This window comes from Mobula hypostoma, chromosome 7 (genome assembly GCF_963921235.1).
Source record: "Mobula hypostoma chromosome 7, sMobHyp1.1, whole genome shotgun sequence".
Taxonomy (NCBI): domain Eukaryota; kingdom Metazoa; phylum Chordata; class Chondrichthyes; order Myliobatiformes; family Myliobatidae; genus Mobula; species Mobula hypostoma.
In genome coordinates this window covers 61,041,962-61,061,496 of record NC_086103.1, presented here as the reverse complement: position 1 = coordinate 61,061,496, position 19,535 = coordinate 61,041,962, and the positions used below count along the sequence as shown (strand labels likewise).

At 40.6% G+C, this 19,535-nt stretch overlaps 2 protein-coding genes across 3 annotated transcripts in view; both read left to right on the top strand.

The window, feature by feature from the left end:
- Window positions 1-19,535, top strand: part of sh3pxd2b (SH3 and PX domains 2B) — a 300,375-nt gene that overhangs the window by 49,624 nt on the left and 231,216 nt on the right. The gene's annotated exons all lie outside the window — the stretch shown is intronic.
- On the top strand, window positions 16,975-17,482 carry LOC134348930 (Y-box-binding protein 1-like). The gene is given in 2 exon segments (XM_063052737.1): window positions 16,975-17,310; window positions 17,313-17,482. Coding segments are annotated over 2 exon segments (381 nt in total). The 5' UTR covers window positions 16,975-17,084; the 3' UTR covers window positions 17,468-17,482.

Below are 19,535 nucleotides of genomic sequence, written 5' to 3'. Positions count from 1 at the left end.
GATTGTTGTCACAGAGGCTTTGAGCCCATTGTTAAATATTTTCTCCATCAGCTTGGTAATTTCTTTCCATGACACAACGCAATATAGTCTGTTTTGGAAGTCTGGTGGTGGGCATTTGAAGATATGGCCTCCCATTGAAATTAATAGAGTTCATCCCGAGCTTCAATGCTGCGGATATTAGCCTGACATTTGTTTGTGTATCATTCTAGTCGAGCATTTTACGGAGGTGTGATGGTATGACCAGAGAGATTGACCTTGTATCTCTCGCCTGATATGCTGCCTGTCTGAGTATATTTAGCCATTTTTGTTATTGTAAACCATTCTTAGTTGTCTAGTCTGAAAACAATGAACTAAGCACAGGCTAAATTTCAAACCCTGTCCCATCATGATCTGTTTAATTATATTACTCAGTGGATGAAATTTAAATCCACCTTTCATATGTATTTGTGATACAGAGCACCCATTCTTTGCATTCAGTGTCATTAAGAAGCATTGGCAGGAATATTTCTAATTATATATTTATGTAATGTGTATCTTTATTACTAAGACACTTCTGAAATTTGCAGTGCATGTGAAATATCAGGCAGAATGACTTCTGATGATTTCCCCAAGCTTGTCTGCAGGAATCATGGTGTTTTACCTATTTCACAGTCATCTCATGAGACACGGTGTTACAGACCCTACTTGATATTTGCAGTGCTGAATGAAATATGCACATTTCAGCACCAGGAAAAGAAAATTTGCTTGTGCACATATTTTCACAATCCATTGGTCATGGTTGACTGCTGGATCCACTTGCCAAAGAGCTAGACATTTCCGTCTGGGAAGCTGTCAATACATCTGCAGTCAGGAGCCTCTGAAAGTGAAAGATTGCATTCTTGCATGTGCATAGACCAGCTGCATTGTCAAGAGCCTCTAGGAATGCAAGCTAAAACTCCCAACTATATTCACAGTCAATCTGATTTAATGAATTGAAATCAAGGACTCGGACTGCAGTATTTTCCAAATTAAATATTTTTTAAACTTGAAGATTAATATTGCGTCGCTGAGAATTTATTCCAGGTAGAAAGTGTAAGTTTTCACTTGCATAGTATTTGTGTGACCTTCCAACGTCCCACAGCTCTTTTAGTGGAAATTAATCACCTTTGCTATGTTATATGGAAAAAGCAGCAGGCAACGTGTGCATTACAGTGCCTGTGAAATAGCTCTGTGATGATGATCAAGTAATCTGTTTTTAATGATTGCTGATAGATGAATTTTGGTTAGAAAGAAAACTGACTGCTTTTCAAATTATACAGAGCTTTATTTTTTTTGGCAGTGTTACCTTTCCATTTTGGCCATCTAGGATTCCACAGACAAACATGCTATGGTCCTAGAAAGAATTTACATTTAAGTACTATTGTATACCAAGCCCTTCACAACAAAAATAATGACCCTTTACCTCGCCCCACTGTAATCTTTCTAAACTGCTTGAGAACAATAAAAGCCAACAAAAATTCTATGATGTTTTATTAGCATTGGTTGGTGTTGTTCCACGCTGTTACTTGCCAGCTGCTTTATGATCTTTGTTGTCATGAACAATTAGATAAAGCTATACACAGCATGTTTCAATTTATCATGTAAGCATCTCCAATAGTGGAGCATTCCATCATTTCTCTTTAGGTTGTTTTCATGGAGCCATTGCTACATTTGTAAGTTGTTTGCCATAGACTAATGGAATAAGGGTTAATAAAATGTAAAACAGAATGGCATACTAAATAACTAAAGGAGAAAACTGCAAAAAATATGAAAACTTCACAATACAATTCACTTCTAACCTGCATAATCCACCTTTTGCAACATTTTCAACAATAGCAAAGCAGCTAAGTTGCATTTCCTTTTGAATGAAAATTTCCGTCCAATTTTCTACTGCACCAGTGGAGTTTGCTTGCTCCCTTAATTCAGCCGGAGGCACGTCAAGGGAAGCTGGGGAAGGTAATTCAGGAGGGAGAGGCTGGCGTCACAGACCAAGCTGGGTGATTCCATTCAATACTTGGAAAAAACAGTTCACGTTCCTCATCAGCCTCCCAACCTCCCGTACCATCCTCCCCTTGGTACAGTACAGCGCTCACCAATTATAACTGGCCTCCCCTATCTCGTGTCAAAAACTGAGAATAAGCATGGTCCTACTGTGCACTGCCATCCTGGGCTGAGAGACCGCTAATGGGATTGCGAACGGGGCTGCTCAGTCACTGCCTACTACCGTGAGTGCTAGCATCACGCATTGCGTGAAGTTCAAAAAATGATATTTACTTTTTTCAGTCACGATCTCTAGCGGGACCCCTAGCGACCTTTCATGGAACCCTAGGATTCTGCGGAACCCCAGTTGAGAAAACCTGTCATAGAACGTTTGAAGTTCTTTTTGTTCTTCTTGGGTGAGATTTCCATTTCGGCTAATCTGAGATTTATGTAGATAGGTTGGGGTGCTCTGTAATTTGCAGTTCAATCCCTGTGCCATTTTGTAAGGAGTCTCTGTAATCCTCCCTGTGGAATGTGTGTTTTCCACGGGTCCTCTGCTTTCCTCACAAAATCCAAATCCGTACTGAGTAGGTAAATTGGTCACTGTTAATGGGCCCGTGATTAGGGGTTAATTGGGTTTGTCAGGGGTTGCTGGGGCGATGTGGCTCGAAGGGTTGGACAGACCTACTCCGTGCTGTATTGCTAAATAAATATTCAGATTCACTTTCCAATTTTGTGTCCTGCAGGCACAGAAAGAGTTAAATCCACCACTTTAGCTAGATTTCAGACCTGAGTTACAGAAGTGATTCTGGTAGACTCCATCATCACCCTGCACCTCTGTTGCTCTACAAAATGCATTTCATTGAAGACAATGCTTCCTTTGCTGAGTTTGTTCAAATGAGCAACTCCATTAAGTCATAATGATTGTGAAGAACAAACGGAATTCTGTTCAACGTCCAAGCTAAATTTATTGTTAAAGTGCATATATGTCACCATATATAATCCTGAGATTTGTTTTCGTGTGGGCATACACTGTAAGTCCAAGAAACATAACAGAATTAATGAAAGGCACCACCCAACAGAATAGGGAAACAACTAGTGTGCAAAAGACAACAAACTGTGCAAACACAAGACAAAAAAAAGAAATAATAATAATAAATAAGCAATAAATTTTGAGAACATAAGTTGAAGAGTACTTGAAAGTGAGTCTATGGGCTGTGGGAGGTTGGGTGAAGGTACCTACACTGGTTCAAGAACGTGATGGGTGACAATAACTATTCCTGAAGCTGGTGGTGTGAAGCTCGTGTTCCACCGTTCTGATGGCAGCAGTGAGAAGAGAGCATGGCCCAGGTGGTGGGTGTCCTTGGTGACGGATGCTCCTTTTCTACGCAGCATTCTGTGTAGATGTGCTCAGTAGTGGGGAGAGCCTTACCCATGATGGACTGGGCCTTATCCACTGCTTTTTGTCGGATTTTCCATGCAAGGGCTTTGGTATTTCCATACCAAGCTGTGAGGCAGCCAGTAAACATACTCTGTAGCACACATCTATGGAAGCTTGTCAAAGGTTTAGATGTCAAACTTCTAAGGAATTAGAGGTGCTGCTGTGTTAATAACTGTACTTACTGCACATGCTGGACCCAGGACAGATCCTCTGAAATGATAACACTGAGGAATTCAAAGCTGCTGACCCTCTCTACCTCTGAACCCCTGATGAGGACTGGCTCATGGACCTCTGGTTTTCTTCTCCTGAAGTCAATAATCAGCTCCTTGATATTGCTGGCATTGAGTAAGAGGTTGTTGTTGTGGCACCACTCAGCCAGACTTTCAATCTCCCTCCTACGTGCTGTATTTGTCTGATTACATGTTTCAGAACTCCTGCAATGAGGAAATAACTTCCAATACTGCATTCCGTTTTCTGCGAGATGCTCACACATAATCTATAATTACAAAAATGTGGATGATTAAAAACAGGCTCCTTGTGATTTATGTAATGTATGACCACTGACATTGGCACTGGTAAGGGTGAATGTGCACACCCTCCACTGAAACCATTTGGCTGAAACAAGTGTTAACCAGCTTTCAATGGCCCATGAATGACTGAAGGAAATCTGCAATAATTAGAATGATTTAGTGCTGGTTTAAAAAGGCAGTCTGAAGAGGTGTTAAAAAAACAGAATTAAACTGATTATGACAACAGGCAAAAGAGCTGAAGTGACGTCATGAAATATTTTTTCATGAAGCAAGCCGTTGACTTCTGAAATACATTGCCTGAAAGGTAAATGGAGTCCGGGATGTTGTGGGTGATGTTTGTAGGGGTGGAAATTGAAAAACTAATAAGATTCAAAGGTAATTTTGTAAATTACAGGGCTGTAAGGGAAAAAAATGAATACTTTTATTGTTTTGAAAGCTTGTTCCATCCAAGCCTATTACAATTCATGGCACAAAGACTCACTATCAAAGACTGGGAATCTACTCTTTTATGTATTACTTATGTCACCATTCTTGCCCTTACCTCCTTACGCAAAGGCAATTTTTCCTATCTTGGCTGAATTTGAACTCAACGGCTGGGACTACTCTGGTGCTACACAATATCACAATCCAGTAAGCCAGCAGGGTAGTTCTTGAACACCTCTGAATCAGAAGCTATGATCAAAACTGGGATAGTTCTAAGCATTGTGGAACCAGGCCAACGTAAATTGGAAGAAAGCTCTACAACCAAATATAGCATTCCAAAAAATCTCCGCTGATTTATTACTACCCTTCTGCTTCTCGTGAGCTCATTCTCCCATGCAGTAAGTTTTCCTTGGTTAAATTGTGGTTGGCGTGGAAATTTAAGGTAGAAACAAAACACGATGGGTGTTTCTCTTTGTATTCTGCTCATGCCTTCTTTGCTTCTTACTGATTCATGAAACCAATTGGCATATAAATGAGATTGCCCTTTATTGTAAGCAAAAAGGAAAGGATAAAGCTGATTGAGTGAATAACGTCTCTGTCAATAATTTTATATGAAACATGCAGCTATTTTGGACATGTTAGTGTTCTATTGGAATGAAAGCAGAGCAGGTTATCATTTTGTTTTTTGGCGTAAAATTTACTGTGAGGTCCTTGCTCTTTGACTTCTTTGGAAGTCACACAGTGCGCTCATATAATTCTGTAGGAAGTCACTGGTCAGTACATAAGCATACAGGTATAATTTCGTTAAAACAGAAACACCCTCGCCTCTCGTCTACTTCTTTGCACCTTGGAGTTTTGCAAACTGAATGTTGTCTGATAAAGAAGGATTTTTTTAAACTGCATATTTAATTTAACATGTTTCCATAGAAAATGACATAGTGTTCACACTTACTGTGCAAGGGTTAGTTGTATTGTGCAAGATGTCCTACCCTAACATTATTATGGGAGAGTTCTTGGTGATTTACTACAGAGAGGTTCATTGGTAGAGAAATAGTGAATAGTGATGTTATAAATTGCATGCCCTGGAAAATGACATCAATGTGTGCCACACTGACAACACCATGTGTTCATGAAAAAAAACTGCTTTATTAAATTGTGGAAAACCTGTTGGAAAATTTACAAATCTACATCTCGGGGTGCTTTTATTGCAACTGAAGGGTCAGTATGCTCTTAATTCTGTATCTTTGTCAAGTATCAAGTTACTTGCAGACACGTCGCTGAGTAAAACATGTAAAATGCTGGAGGAACACAGCAAGTCAGGCAGCATCTATGGACGGGAATAGACAGTTGATATATTGGGCTAAGTCCCTTCATCAGGACTGTGAAGGAAGGGGACAGAAGCCAGCATTAGAAGGGTAGTGGGTTCAAGTTAGCAGGTGATAGGCCTTCTGCAGATGCTGCCTGTCTTGCTGAGTTCCTCCAGCATTTTCTATGTGCACTCAGAATTTCCAGCATCAGCAGAATCTCTTGTATCTATCGTTATGGACTAGCCTTGCATTATTGCAGCAGTACATTTGCAACATGAAGTAGTCTCTATACAGTTACTGTAGCTGGCTCCATCTCAGACACTGCTTTTCCTTGTGGAACTACGGTCATTGTTCACAGCACCGTAAGATGCCCATTAACAGCTGCCAACATTTTTGTGCGTTAAACTTCCGTGCTCCAAACTGGCACTATCTGGGTATCATATCTCGTTTGACTCTAGGGTCACATATGCAAGCTGACTAGCATGATGAATGGCTTTCATCATTTGGAGAGTTTTCTGAAACCTTAACCATTTCATGTCTTCTGGACGACAATAATTTAAAAGAAAGGAGTTGCATTTCGTACATTGCATTTATTTATCAACACATTCCAAAGTATCATATAAAAAGTGGGAGATGGTCAAATCACAATGTTATGGAAAATGCAAATACTTGACTGCCGTGATTGGGATTATCTGAACCATCCCCATTTGCAGGGGCACTGATTGCAGCTCTTTTATCCTTTTGGGTGTTTTTGGGCCTTGCCGTTTGCCTGCCCACTTAATCCCAGACCTCACAATCAACAACGGAGTGAACCGTGAATTAGGTCTATCACATCCCTAGCTAAAACACAAGCTGCTGGAAGAACTCGGTGATTTGAGAGGCATCAGCCCTGATGCAGGATCTCAACCGCAACGTTGGCTATCACTTGACTTCCATAGATGCTGTCTGATCTGATAAGTTCCTACAGCAGTTTGTGATTGTTTTTGCTCCAAATTCCAGCATCTATAGTCTCTTTTATCTCATCCATGACTGGAACAGTGAACTGCCGTGTACTAGAAGGGTGCGCTGGGGGAAGACTCTTCATGAATGCGGTTTTCCACAGGCATACTTCAAATGTTTTAGGAAGTATTAAACATGTCTATGTCATTTCAGTTATTTCCCTCCATATTAATAAATGTTGGAGATTTGTGCAAGTTAATAAAAATTAATAAATTTTATAGATCTAGAATCAGCAACTGTTTTCTGAAGCTCAACCCAAGGTTTGGCTAGAGCCTAAATGAATTACTTACCTAGTTCAGCTGTCCTGGTTCAGGATGCATCTTGAGCAGTACACTGGAAGAACTGATCTCTTAGTCACAAATTACCACTGAACCTAGGAGGAGATTGATCTATAGTTCACTTCAGTGGAAGAATGGAATACAGGAACATTCAAAATAATAGTTGAGCACCCAATAGAGGCCCTGCTAATCTATATTTAGATTATGCCTTGTGCTCCTATTGGTAAAAAAGACCATTTGCATTTGATGAACAAATAAATGGCTGTTATCTTCAGAATGTTAAAGGAGTTATCTTAATCCAAATCTTGTGTATCTATCTTTGTTCTTCATTGCGGGTTAGAAGCATTTTGGTTGACCTTGGTGAAAATGCATCTTCTAGTTTTGGTGAACTGCTTTTCTGCTGTTGTTGGCTTGTTACAATATCTCATGATAGAATAGAGAATTCCCTGATGATAACTAAGAAAACATCATAGAAAACCATATTAGTACTTGGGAGAATCAGAAAACTTAATGTTGGGATGAAATTTCAACTTTGAATTGATAGTAAGAAACTTTGGAGGATTTGAAGATTCACGTTGTATTGAGAGAGTAAGTAATGCTCTCATGAAAATTTTCAGTGCAAGTTATTTCTTGGAACAAGTTGCTTTTTAAGAAACATTGCTTTGCAACTAAATGCAGGTGTAGCTGGATATATTAAGTATCTATGTAGAAGATGCCAGACTTGTGTAGACTGACACTAGGCCACATCCTGTAGGTTATTTAAAATGATGGTAGAGACCTACTGAAAGATATCACTATTAATACTTTTGTATTCAATGCTCACAGTTAAAGCAGTGCCATTGGACCAAGGTTGGAATGTAATCATGTAAATGTAAAACGAAGTGATTATTATCATGCTGAGCATCAAAAATGTACAGAATTATTGACATTGCTTACATTTGACATTGGTGGTAAGAACTGGAAGGCGGATTATTATCTAAATGGAGTCAAATTAGGAAAAGGGGAAGCACAATGAGATCTAGGTGTTCTTGTACATCGGTCAGTGAAAGCAAGCATGCAAGTACAGCAGGCAGTGAAGAAAGCTAATGGCATGCTGGCCTTCATAACAAGGGGAATTGAGTATAAGAGCAAAGAGGTCCTTCTGCAGTTGTACAGGGCCCTGGTGAGACCACACCTGGAGTACTGTGTGCAGTTTTGGTCTCCAAATTTGAGGAAGGACATTCTTGCTATTGAGGGAGTGCAGCGTAGGTTCACAAGGTTAATTCCTGGGATGACGGGACTGTCATATGTCGAAAGATTGGAGCGACTGGGCTTGTATACTCTGGAATTTAGAAGGCTGAGAGGGGATCTGATTGAAACATATAAGATTATTAAGGGATTGGACACGCTGGAGGCAGGAAGCATGTTCCCGCTGATGGATGAGTCCAGAACCAGAGGTAACAGTTTAAGAATAAGGGGTAGGCCATTTAGAACGGAATTAAGGAAAAACTTTTTCACCCAGAGAGTGGTAGATATATGGAATGCTCTGCCCCAGAAGGCTGTGGAGGCCAAGTCTCTGGATGCTTTCAACAAAGAGTTGGATAGAGCTCTTAAAGATAGTGGAATCAAAGGTTATGGGGATAAGGCAGGAAATGGATACTGATTGTGGATGATCAGCCATGATCACAGTAAATGGCCCGAAGGGCTGAATGGCCTACTCCTGCACCTATTGTCTATTGTCTATTGCATTTGGACCCAAATCCATACTGAATTCTCCACCTTTTTCAATGTACCCATCAAGAGATAAGCCAGAACTTGCTGAAATACATATGTGTGAATCAAATCATTGAAAGTCCAGAAGTTGCAGACTGAATATGTTTTTCCCTGTGGACTGATGTGCTGGATTGCTGGCAGCTGGCAAACTCACATCCCATTTTGCACGGCAGCACGGCTGCACAGTGGCTACTCATAAGAAGGTCTGTCCCCGCTAAGTTCAGGTTTATTTTCATATATAACCAAGATATAAATTTTTTTTTTGGCAGCAGCTGCACAGTACATTACAAACGTGACAAACATAAGTTACATAAACTTAAATTAGCATACGTTATACATAGCCTGCATGACAGAATAAACAAAAATAAACACAACATTCAACCCTTCATCCCTTAACACTGTGTAGCTTTGTCCAGGTGTGGGAAACCAATATTATTCTGGAAAACTCACCTGGTGGATTCCACCCCTATGTCTTATGTCTTGTGGTCTGTCTATGTCTAGGTACCTGGAATGCATCTGCACAAAAATAATGACTTGCTCAGTCTGCTGATGGGTGTACACCTTGTTATGTAGTGAGCAGTTTTGGGCCGCATATCTAAGAAAAAGATGTGCTGGCATTGGAGAGGGACCTGAGGAAGTTTTATGAGAATGATTTCAGGGATGAAAGCATATGATGCCTTTGGGCCTGTACTCACTGGAGTTTAGAAGAATGAGGAGGAAATCTCAACCTACCTACTGGATAGGGTGGACATGGAGAGGGTGTTCCCATTGGTGGGAAAGTTTAGGGCCAGACGGCACAGCTTCAGAATAGAAGGACACCCTTTTAAACTAGGAAGAGGAAGTATTTCTTTTGCAAGAGGGTGGAGAATCTGTGGAATTCATTGCCACAGATGTCTCTGAAGCCCAAGCCATTGAGTATATTTAAATAGGAGGCTGATTGGCTTTTGATTAGTAAGGGTGTCAACAGTTACAGGGAGAAGACGGGAGAATGGGGTTGAGATGGAAAATATGTCAACCATGATTGAAGGTGGAGAACACTTGATGGAACAAATGGTATACTTCTACTCCTTTATCTTATAATCTGATAGCTCCTAGTCCTTTTTTAGCTTGGCTTCCTCACAAGTACAATCAAACTTTTTTTTTCTTGAGGAGTCTCCTTTGCCTTCAAGTCACTGGAAAATAAGCCTACTTAAAGATGGAAAGAAATCAAGGATAGTGCACTACTGCAGAGTTGATGCCTCTTGGCACCCGTATTAGAATTCGGCCCAGATTTACAGAAAAATCAGTGGTTCCGGAGCAGCTGTACTTTTGATAAAGTATCATGAGAACTGGACTACACACAGATTATTGCTAATGACAAGTATGAATTACAGATTATTTCTGGCAGTGGGAACAAAACTGCTGTCAGATGAACTTGGCTGAAAACACCAAGTTGTACACTGAATAATGTCTCCTATCAGTAGTTACATGTGCAACTTGACCACATGCATATTATGTTTAGGCGTGGGTCGTGGGGTACACACTGTTATAATTACCTGTTTACAAATGTAGAATTATTCCTCTGAGATGCATTGGCTTATGATGTGACATGAAATGAATTTTATATTTGTATATGGAGGTGGTAGAAGAAAGAAAGGTCACATGCAAATATATTCTATCATCCCCAAAACAATAAAAATTGTCAATTAGTATATTTTAAATGGTTTATCTTCTATCAAAATCAATTAAAATTTAATCAAAATTAATAAACTCAAATTTATTGTAATTCAACCATACACATGTATACAGCTAAACGAAACATTGTTCCTCTGGGGCCAAGGGGCAAAACACAATACATCAAGATAGAGAATATTAACTGGCAGAGAGAGGTAGAGAGAAGCAAGGTCTGGGGTGCATATTTTATGTTGAGTATTCAGAAAGATCACCATTCAAGTCTTCTAAAGTTTCAAAGAATATAAAGCATCCGCTCAGTCGATTCTTATAGGATAACTCTCTCATCCTGGAAATGGAAAAACTGAAGATTAAAACAACAAATATTTTGAATTTTATGATTAAAACAGCAAATAATCTTTTACGTAGAATTGTATGCAAACCAGATTTGGTTCTGATTGGTTTGAACTGCAAAGTGTGCAAATATGCCCTTTACATATTCTTTAGTTTCCAAGAGTCTGTATGTATAATGATTAAATGAGCTTCTAGTAAGCCAAATATTTAATAGTTTTCCAGATGCACGGTGCATTAAACAGCTTTCATGAATTTATCCTTTACCATTAGTTATATGTCCTTGGATTATTACCGTTAGGATTCTACAGAATATAAATCCATGGATGCTTCAGGGTTAGGGTTTTAGGGTGTTTTAGAGTGAGGAACTGTAGTAAATTTTATAAATAGTGCCTCCCCTTTCACAGCAGATGCATGTGATATATTTTTCAAAGCAAAAGGCTTGACTTTCACCTCAGTAATCATGTGCTATAATGCTTAATATACAGCTTGCTTCTTACAGGATATTGGCTCAAAGTAAAATGGTTCCCTGTTTAATATTCTGGGATGAACAAGTCCAAGGGTTCCTTTGTCCCTTTTTTGACATCAGATAATTTTCATTATTTAACTGATCCACTTTAGACTGTGGCATTTTACATGAATCATTTGTATCTGTGTAACCTCTAAGCCTAAGACATCCATTAATTTCATTTTGTTTATAGTAGTGTGCTGTGTCTCCCAATGTGAAATGCAAAGTCATTGTACTTAATTTGCTTACACCCCATGGGCTGTATATCATTTTACCAGTTCCTGTACAATTGTTTACTTGACAGATTTTCATGGCCGTAAATTGTAGCCATTGGCTTTAATTTCTGTAACAAAATGTGCTGTGAGCACTTAGGTTTGGCATAATTCCTCTTAGACTTTGCATTGTGAATGTTATTGATGAAAATTTTATTATTTGTTAATTTATTTGTAGGAATGTTTTGTATGTGAGTTATATACATTATGTTGTGCCCCTTAGTTCAGAGGAATGTTGTTTCATTTGCCACCCATACAGTCGGCCCTCCTTATCCGCGAGGGATTGGTTCCGGGACCCCTCGCGGATACCAAAAAATGCGGATGCTCAAGTCCCTATTCAACCTGTGTAAATGTGGTGGATCTTAGGACCCAGTAGAACCCCGGACCTTATTTAACCTGTCTCAGTACGGTGGACATTAGGACCCAGCGGCGGAGCTCTGAATCCGCAGTGTTTCTGTTCACAAAAATAATCACAATTACGATTTAAATAAAGTGGAAATAATAAAGTGATCGGAAAGAGGTGAAACGCCATTGGTCATTGGAAAAGCATTAGGCTACAGTCGGTCAACGATTGGATCAACTTTAAAGGATAAATTGAGAAAGGCCCTGCCCCGATGAAAGCTACAATTATTACTAAGCAACGCAGTGGTTACATTATTGGGTTTTGGGGTTTTGGGTTTTTGATCCTTCACGTCAACCCGGCACAGATGGAGAGCGCACTCGGGAGTGGCCTGTCACTGGATCGAACTCGGGAATTTCAGTTCCCGAGCCCGGCACTGAAACATATGTTTCTTAAGTGTTTTATATGCATAGAAAGGTAAAATATATACTATATACTAAGACAAGCGTTTGACTAACTGATGCTAAATAATATCAGATGTACCTGTTCCGATTTACTTAGTAAGAGAACTCCCGTTTTTTTTCGATCCCAATCCACGATAACCTACGCACATCCTCCCGTATACTTTAAGTCATCTCTAGATTACTTATAATTCCTAATACAATGTAAATGCTGTGTAAAATAGTTGTTATACTGCATTGTTTAGGGAATGATGACAAGAAAAGAAAAGTCTGTAAATGTTCAAACAAGTGCTGGAAGAGCACTTCCGGGTTTTCTCGATTTGCGCATGCAGAACTTGCAGATAAGGAGGGCCAACTGTATGTATGTATTGAACTTGAACTTCAAAATATCCGCTTAATAGATGCAAGTGCTGATACACTGTATGTACTGTGTCCAAAGAAATGAAATAAATTCATTGAGATTTTCACCATGTGCACACAGTTTGAAATAAGCAAATCCTTCCTGTTAAGGTACAAGAATTTAATTTGCATATAGTTGACATCATTGTGGACCTTTCAATGAATGCTGATTAGATTTTTCATAATCCAATGAAATATAATTTCTGGTGCATGAGTGATTAGATTTGCACAAACTTTGGCATCACTTGTAATGAATTAAAAAAAACAACATACTGTACCTCCCTTCTCGCTATTGTCTTTTCATTGGGCTCTTGAGAATGACTCACTGTTCAGCTTCCATCAGCAGCCACTGAGGAAGAGCTCAGGCATGGAAGCTGCAACAGCCCTGATCATTTTCAGATGGAAAAAGAACATTTGGTAATCTACACAATCCTAACAAGAATCAGAAACCTCTGCTACTTTTTGCATTCATTTGTTGGGGCCTCTTGGAGTTCCTAGGGATTCATGTTGCTGAACAACTGAATCAATTATAGAACAGGAGGTCAACACTGAACGTTCAAATAAATTCAGTAAATGTGATCATTGTGGCATATAGCAATATTCTGCCTTCAGTTGAAGAGTAAAATCAGTTTTGCCTACAGTGGAGATCTATATCATAATGACTAAGAAAATAGAATTGTACCATATAACCTATTGCAGTGGTCCCCAACCTCCGGGCCGCGAACCGACACATTGCCGTGAAGAATGCAGGAGTGCAGCGGTAGCCAGAACGCACGCAGCACATCTTTAAGAAAAAAGCCGAAATAAACAAGCTTATTAATTAGGTGCTGCCCGGCACGTAAATGTCGGCCCAGGTCAGAGGCGACACAATCGGTTCATTCCAAAGAGGAAGAAAGATCCTAAGGGGAGTAAGGGGAGACTGTGGTTGACAAGGGAAGTAAAGGACAGTATAAAGATAAAAGAGAAGAAGTATAACATAGCAAAGATGAATGGGAAGCCGGAGGATTGGAAAACTTTTAAAGAGCAACAGAAGATAACTGAGAAGGTAATACGCGGAGAAAAAATGAGGTATGAAGGTAAACTAGCCAAGAATATAAAGGAGGATAGTAAAAACTTCTTTAGGTATGTGAAAAGGAAAAAAATAGTTAAGACCAAAATTGGGCCCCTAAAGACAGAAATGGGTGAATTTATTATGGGGAACAAGGAAATGGCAGATGAGTTGAACAGGTACTTTGGATCTGTCTTCACGAGGGAAGATACAAACAATCTCCCAGATATAATAGTGGCCAAAGGACCTAGGGTAATGGATGAACTGAAGGAAATTTATATTAGACAAGAAATGGTGTTGGGTAGACTATTGGGTCTGAAGGCTGATAAATCCCCGGGACCTGATGGTCTGCATCCCAGGGTACTTAAGGAGGTGGCTTTTGAAATCGTGGACGCTAATGGCATGCTGGCCTTCATAACAAGGGGAATTGAGTATAGGAGCAAAGAGGTCCTTCTGCAGCTGTACAGGGCCCTGGTGAGACCACACCTGGAGTATTGTGTGCAGTCTTGGTCTCCAAATTTGAGAAAGGACATTCTTGCTATTGAGGGAGTGCAGCGTAGGTTCACAAGGTTAATACCTGGGATGGTGGGACTGTCATATGTTGAAAGATTGGAGCGACTGGGCTTTTATACACTGGAATTTAGAAGGATGAGAGGGGATCTGATTGAAACATATAAGATTATTAAGGGATTGGACACGCTGGAGGCAGGAAGCATGTTCCCGCTGATGGATGAGTCCAGAACCAGAGGCCACAGTTTAAGAATAAGAGGTAGGCCATTTAGGACGGAGTTGAGGAAAAACTTTTTCACCCAGAGAGTGGTGGATATGTGGAATGCTCTGCCCCAGAAGGCAGTGAAGGTCAAGTCTCTGGATGTTTTCAAGAAAGAGATGGATAGAGCTCTTAAAGATAGCGGAATCAAAGGTTATGGAGATAAGGCAGGAACTGGATACTGATTGTGGATGATCAGCCATGATCACAGTGCTGCTGGCTCGAAGGGCCGAATAGCCTACTCCTGCACCTATTGTCTATTGTCTATAAATTAATGGTAATTTCTTCTTCACTTTACGCCATTTCGGCTTACAAAAGGTTTCATAGGAACGCTCTACCGTAGTGGGGGAAATATGGGACAAGGGCGGTCCTGTATGGGACAAATCAATTTAGCCCAATATACGGGATGTCCCGGCTAATACGGGACAGTTGGCAACCCTGTCAACTATATAGGACTACTTTATGTTGTCCTTGAGCATGCGCTATTAGACATGTATGGATCTGTATGTAGTGTTGAGTTCGGTTTTAGTTAGTAAAGGACTCTGTTGATTTAGCTCTCGTCTCCAGTGTTTTTATTAATGATTGTGTAAACCGGCCACATACACAACAAATTGGTGACGAGGTTAATGAACCTACATCGTATCAGAACGCTGTGTTTATTTGATAAGAAGAGCATAGGTACGAGCCAAGAAGTGGGAGATGCCGCGGCAGAGTGAGGCCACGAGTCCGAAAGGAGACCAAGAGACCACAGCCAGTGCTGACCCCAGGGGCTGAGGGTTTGCCTGCCCCAGAAGGGAGATTTAAAAAAAAGGAACGACACATGCATCTAGCCAGAGTACGCTTGCGACACTAGCAAAAAAACAGGTAACGTGAGTCAAAAAGAAAACAAGGGACCAGGGCTTAATTCACAAGGGACCGAGGCTAAATTGACATAACAAGGATAAATTAACATAACAAGGATGGCGTTAATTGGAACCATTACAGCATTTGATAGTGTCATTGAAGACTGGGCAACTTATATTGAAAGAATAGAGTTATATTGTGATGTTAATGATGTTAATGAAGAAAAGAAGGCCAGCACCTTACTTAGTGTAATGGGCGCAAAACATCTGGCCTGCTACGAAGCTTGTTAACCGCTGGAAAGCCAGCTGACAAAACGTTCAAGCAAATAGTAGACACTCTCCAACAGCATTTAAACCCCAAACTGCTGGTCATTGCTGAAAGACTTAAATTCCGTAAACGGAATCAGAGCAAAAATTAAAGCATTTCTGAATATTGTGCTGAACTGCGCAAATTATCAGAACATTGTTAATTTGGAGCTGGTCTATCAGACGCATTGAGGGACAGGTTAGTGTGTGGCATGCACTGTGAAACCACACAGAAGAAGCTCCTGTGTGAAAAAGACCTTACATTAGAGAAAGTACTGAACATCTCAAGATCATCAGAAATAGCTGCACGAGGTACTTCCGAGATACAACAAAAATCTATGGAATATGCTACAAATAAAATGTCACTGAATAGAAATGAAGGAAGGAAATGTTACAGTTGTTGAGAACAGGTCACATGACACTGATGATTGTTGGTTTAAAGATAAAGAATGCAAAAACTGTGGCAAACAGGGCCACATTGGCAGAGTATGTAAAGCTAGTAAAAAGCAGAAAAAGGACAAAATACAGAGAAACAAGAAACCCCAACAATGTGCACAAAATGAAAGAAAACAATGCTGATGAAAACTACTCAGTCAAAAGTGAATTGTCTTGTCTGCAACTTCACAGCATGAAAGACACAGATGACCGAAGAGTAATATGGATCACTCCACAAGTGGCAGGCGTGAGACTGAAAATAGAATTGGACACAGGCTCAGCTTTAACAGTAATCTCTGTACACGACTACAATCGACTGTTTTCTCACATACCTCTGAAACGAACTAAACTACTGCTAAAGACTTACACAGGACAGAAAGTGCGTCCCAAAGGTAAAATTAAAGTGACAGTGACTTACGGAGACAAAACACAGCAGCTGTACCTCTATGTACTGAAAAATGGAGGACCACTGTCGTTGGGACGTGAATGGCTCAGGAAAATCCAGTTGGATTGGCACACCATCAAGGCACTAGATGTGTCAACAAAGGAGGGCAGCTTGGCCGGGAAGATGTCCGCAGCTCTCCTCTCACCCATTGTCGACTATTACAACGACAAGGAGGAGCTAGACAGCGTCGACGATGAGGACGAATGCAGTATCCGTGGCCGCGACTCGGTTGAAGATACAGAGGATGCAAGGGAGACAGATATTGCCAATAAGCAGGATGATGAAGACCACCTGGAAATAAAAGAGCAGATGTACCAGGAGAAATTGACATCTCTCAAAAGACAGCTACAGCAGTTACAGGAAGGCACTTTGCAGGAGTATCAGAAAAGGCTGAAGAAACTAGATCAACAATACAAGGAAAGGAAGTGGAAAGGAATTATATTAGAGAGAAGAAAGAAGCAGAGAGAGCGCAGGAGCCCCCACATCAGACCGGCCTGAGCTGCAACCACCTGACGCAGCCTGTCAACTCCATGAGCGAGGCCGAGACGGAGCAGCAACCCGAACAGCAGCAGCCGCAGCCGCCAGACAAACCCAAATCCCCCAGGGAGAAGAAAGTCATCGCAACAAAAGTTCTTGGAACAGTAAAGTGGTTCAACGTACAAAATGGATATGGATTCATCAACAAGAATGATACAAAGGAAGATGTGTTTGTACATCAGACTGCTATAAAAAAGAATAACCCACGGAAATACCTCCGCTTGTTGGAGACGGTGAAACTGTGGAGTTTGACGTAGTGGAATGCGAAAAGGGTGCAGAAGCAGCAAACGTAACTGGTCCTGGAGGAGTTCCAGTCCAAGGAAGCCAATATGCCGTGGACAGAAATTGTTATCATCACTACAACCCTCACCGCTGAGGTCTACCACTTAATTACCAACAGAACATTGGAGGTGGAGAGAAAGGAGATGGAGCAAAGAAAGCAACAGATGGAGAAAACCAAGATTATCAAAATCAGCAACATCGCCCTCCTTACAGAAGACAGCTTTACCCACTTTACTTTGTTCATCGTCGCTATGGTCACCACCCTACAATATAGTGACCAGCCTCAGGGAGAAATTGCTGAGGGTGGTGAAATAAATGAAAAGCAGGTTGCTGGGGGAGAAGGTAAACCTCACAGAGGACAATATCAATTCCATTCAAACAGAACAGCTTTCGCACAAGGTAAATCTTGAACCAATCATTTCCTCCATTGAGAATCATACACTTAATCCTTTGCAGGAAGGTTCCTTTTGCACGTACATATTTTGAATCCTCAGCCAATGGTCTTGTTTTGCACAAAGAGGTTGGGAAACAGCATCAAAACAGAAGCGAATTCTGGCAACAAACTGTAAGGTTTCTATTGTTGTATTTTCACACTTGTGCTGAATGTGCATCTGAAGGAATTCTCCCTCTTGAGTCAGACAGATAGCCCTGCAGGTCATCCTTAATATCAGCAAAACTGTACTTTAACAGCTGCTTAAGAAGGATGGAACGAACAACAGGATTTCGATCAACTGTGAAATCAAATGGTGATAGATTACTGATAAAGTACTGATCTTTCTGTGAGTCATTCGATTGCCCTGACTTTAGAATGACTAGCAGAGACAGCAGATCACCAACCACTTCTTTTGTTGGTGGCAAGTCACCTTTGAAGCAGACCATGGAAACTCCCTATGCTCAGAGGTCAACTTTCATGACCCTTTATATGGAAATCTGTATTAAAACAAACAAGTTTATTGACAGCCGTTACCCAGAGGGACAGAGAAGACCCCCTCCAGAGACTTGAGTTATAATTATGATAATAATTATTATTATTACATTACCTTATTATAATTTGATATTGTTAAGTTACTGTAAATAATTGGTAAGCGTTTGTATGTTAGGGGAACGTCAACTCAGACGATGTTAGGCACGTGGCCAAGTGGTTAAGGTGTTCGTCTAGTGATCTGAAGGTCGCTAGTTTGAGCCTCAGCTGTGGTGGCGTGATTGTGTCCTTCAGCAAGGCACTTAACCACACATTGCTCTAGTGTCTGTGCGAGGAGTGGTGCCCCACACAGACTTTCAATCTGCGCCTTGTAAGGCATGAAAATAACCGACACAGGCTGTATGTTAAGGGTACACATATTGTTACACATACATAGTGCCCCGAGTAAAAAAACAGTTGGTACACTATTAAAATAAAACGAGAGGAGTGTACTATATAACCTACTGTATAATATAGGACTACTTTATGTTGTACTAATACATCATATTGAGCATGCGCTATCAGGCACGTATGGATCTGTATATATGTGTGTTCAGTTCGGTTTTAGTCAGCAAAGAGCTCTGTTGATTTAGCTCCCATCTCCAGCGTTTTTATTAATGATATTGTTGTGTAAACTGGCCATGTACACAACAAGTATGTTATTTATATCAGGGGTCCCCCAACGTTTTTGCACTGCGGACCGGTTTATTATTGACAATATTCTTGCGGTCCGGCCGACCGGTGGGGGGGGGGCGCGGGGGTAGGGTTGCCAATGGACAAGAGTAGCAGTCAAATACGTTGTGTTTACCCAGAGAAAGACGTCAATGACCATGAAGCCTTGCGCGGGCACCAGTAGGCATGCGTGACCTGCGCATGCGTGTACCTGCCGATTTTTTTCTGCAAATTGTTTTTGGCGATTCTGTTTGGGGGGGGGGAGGTGTTAATCACGACCGGAATATAGCTGATAAGTGGCTAATAAACTTAATTTCATTTCTAAAAGGGTTTATCTAACAAATTTAATATTAAACACACAGCACATATTTTCCTCGCATGAGTATAGTGATAAGTCAATTATCAGGGGTAGACAGGGGAGCTTGAAGTAGGTGTTGAACGAACTTCCAGTAGAAGTGGTAGAGGCAGGTTCGATATTATCATTTAAAGAAAAATTGGATAGGTGTATAGACAGGAAAGGAATGGAGGG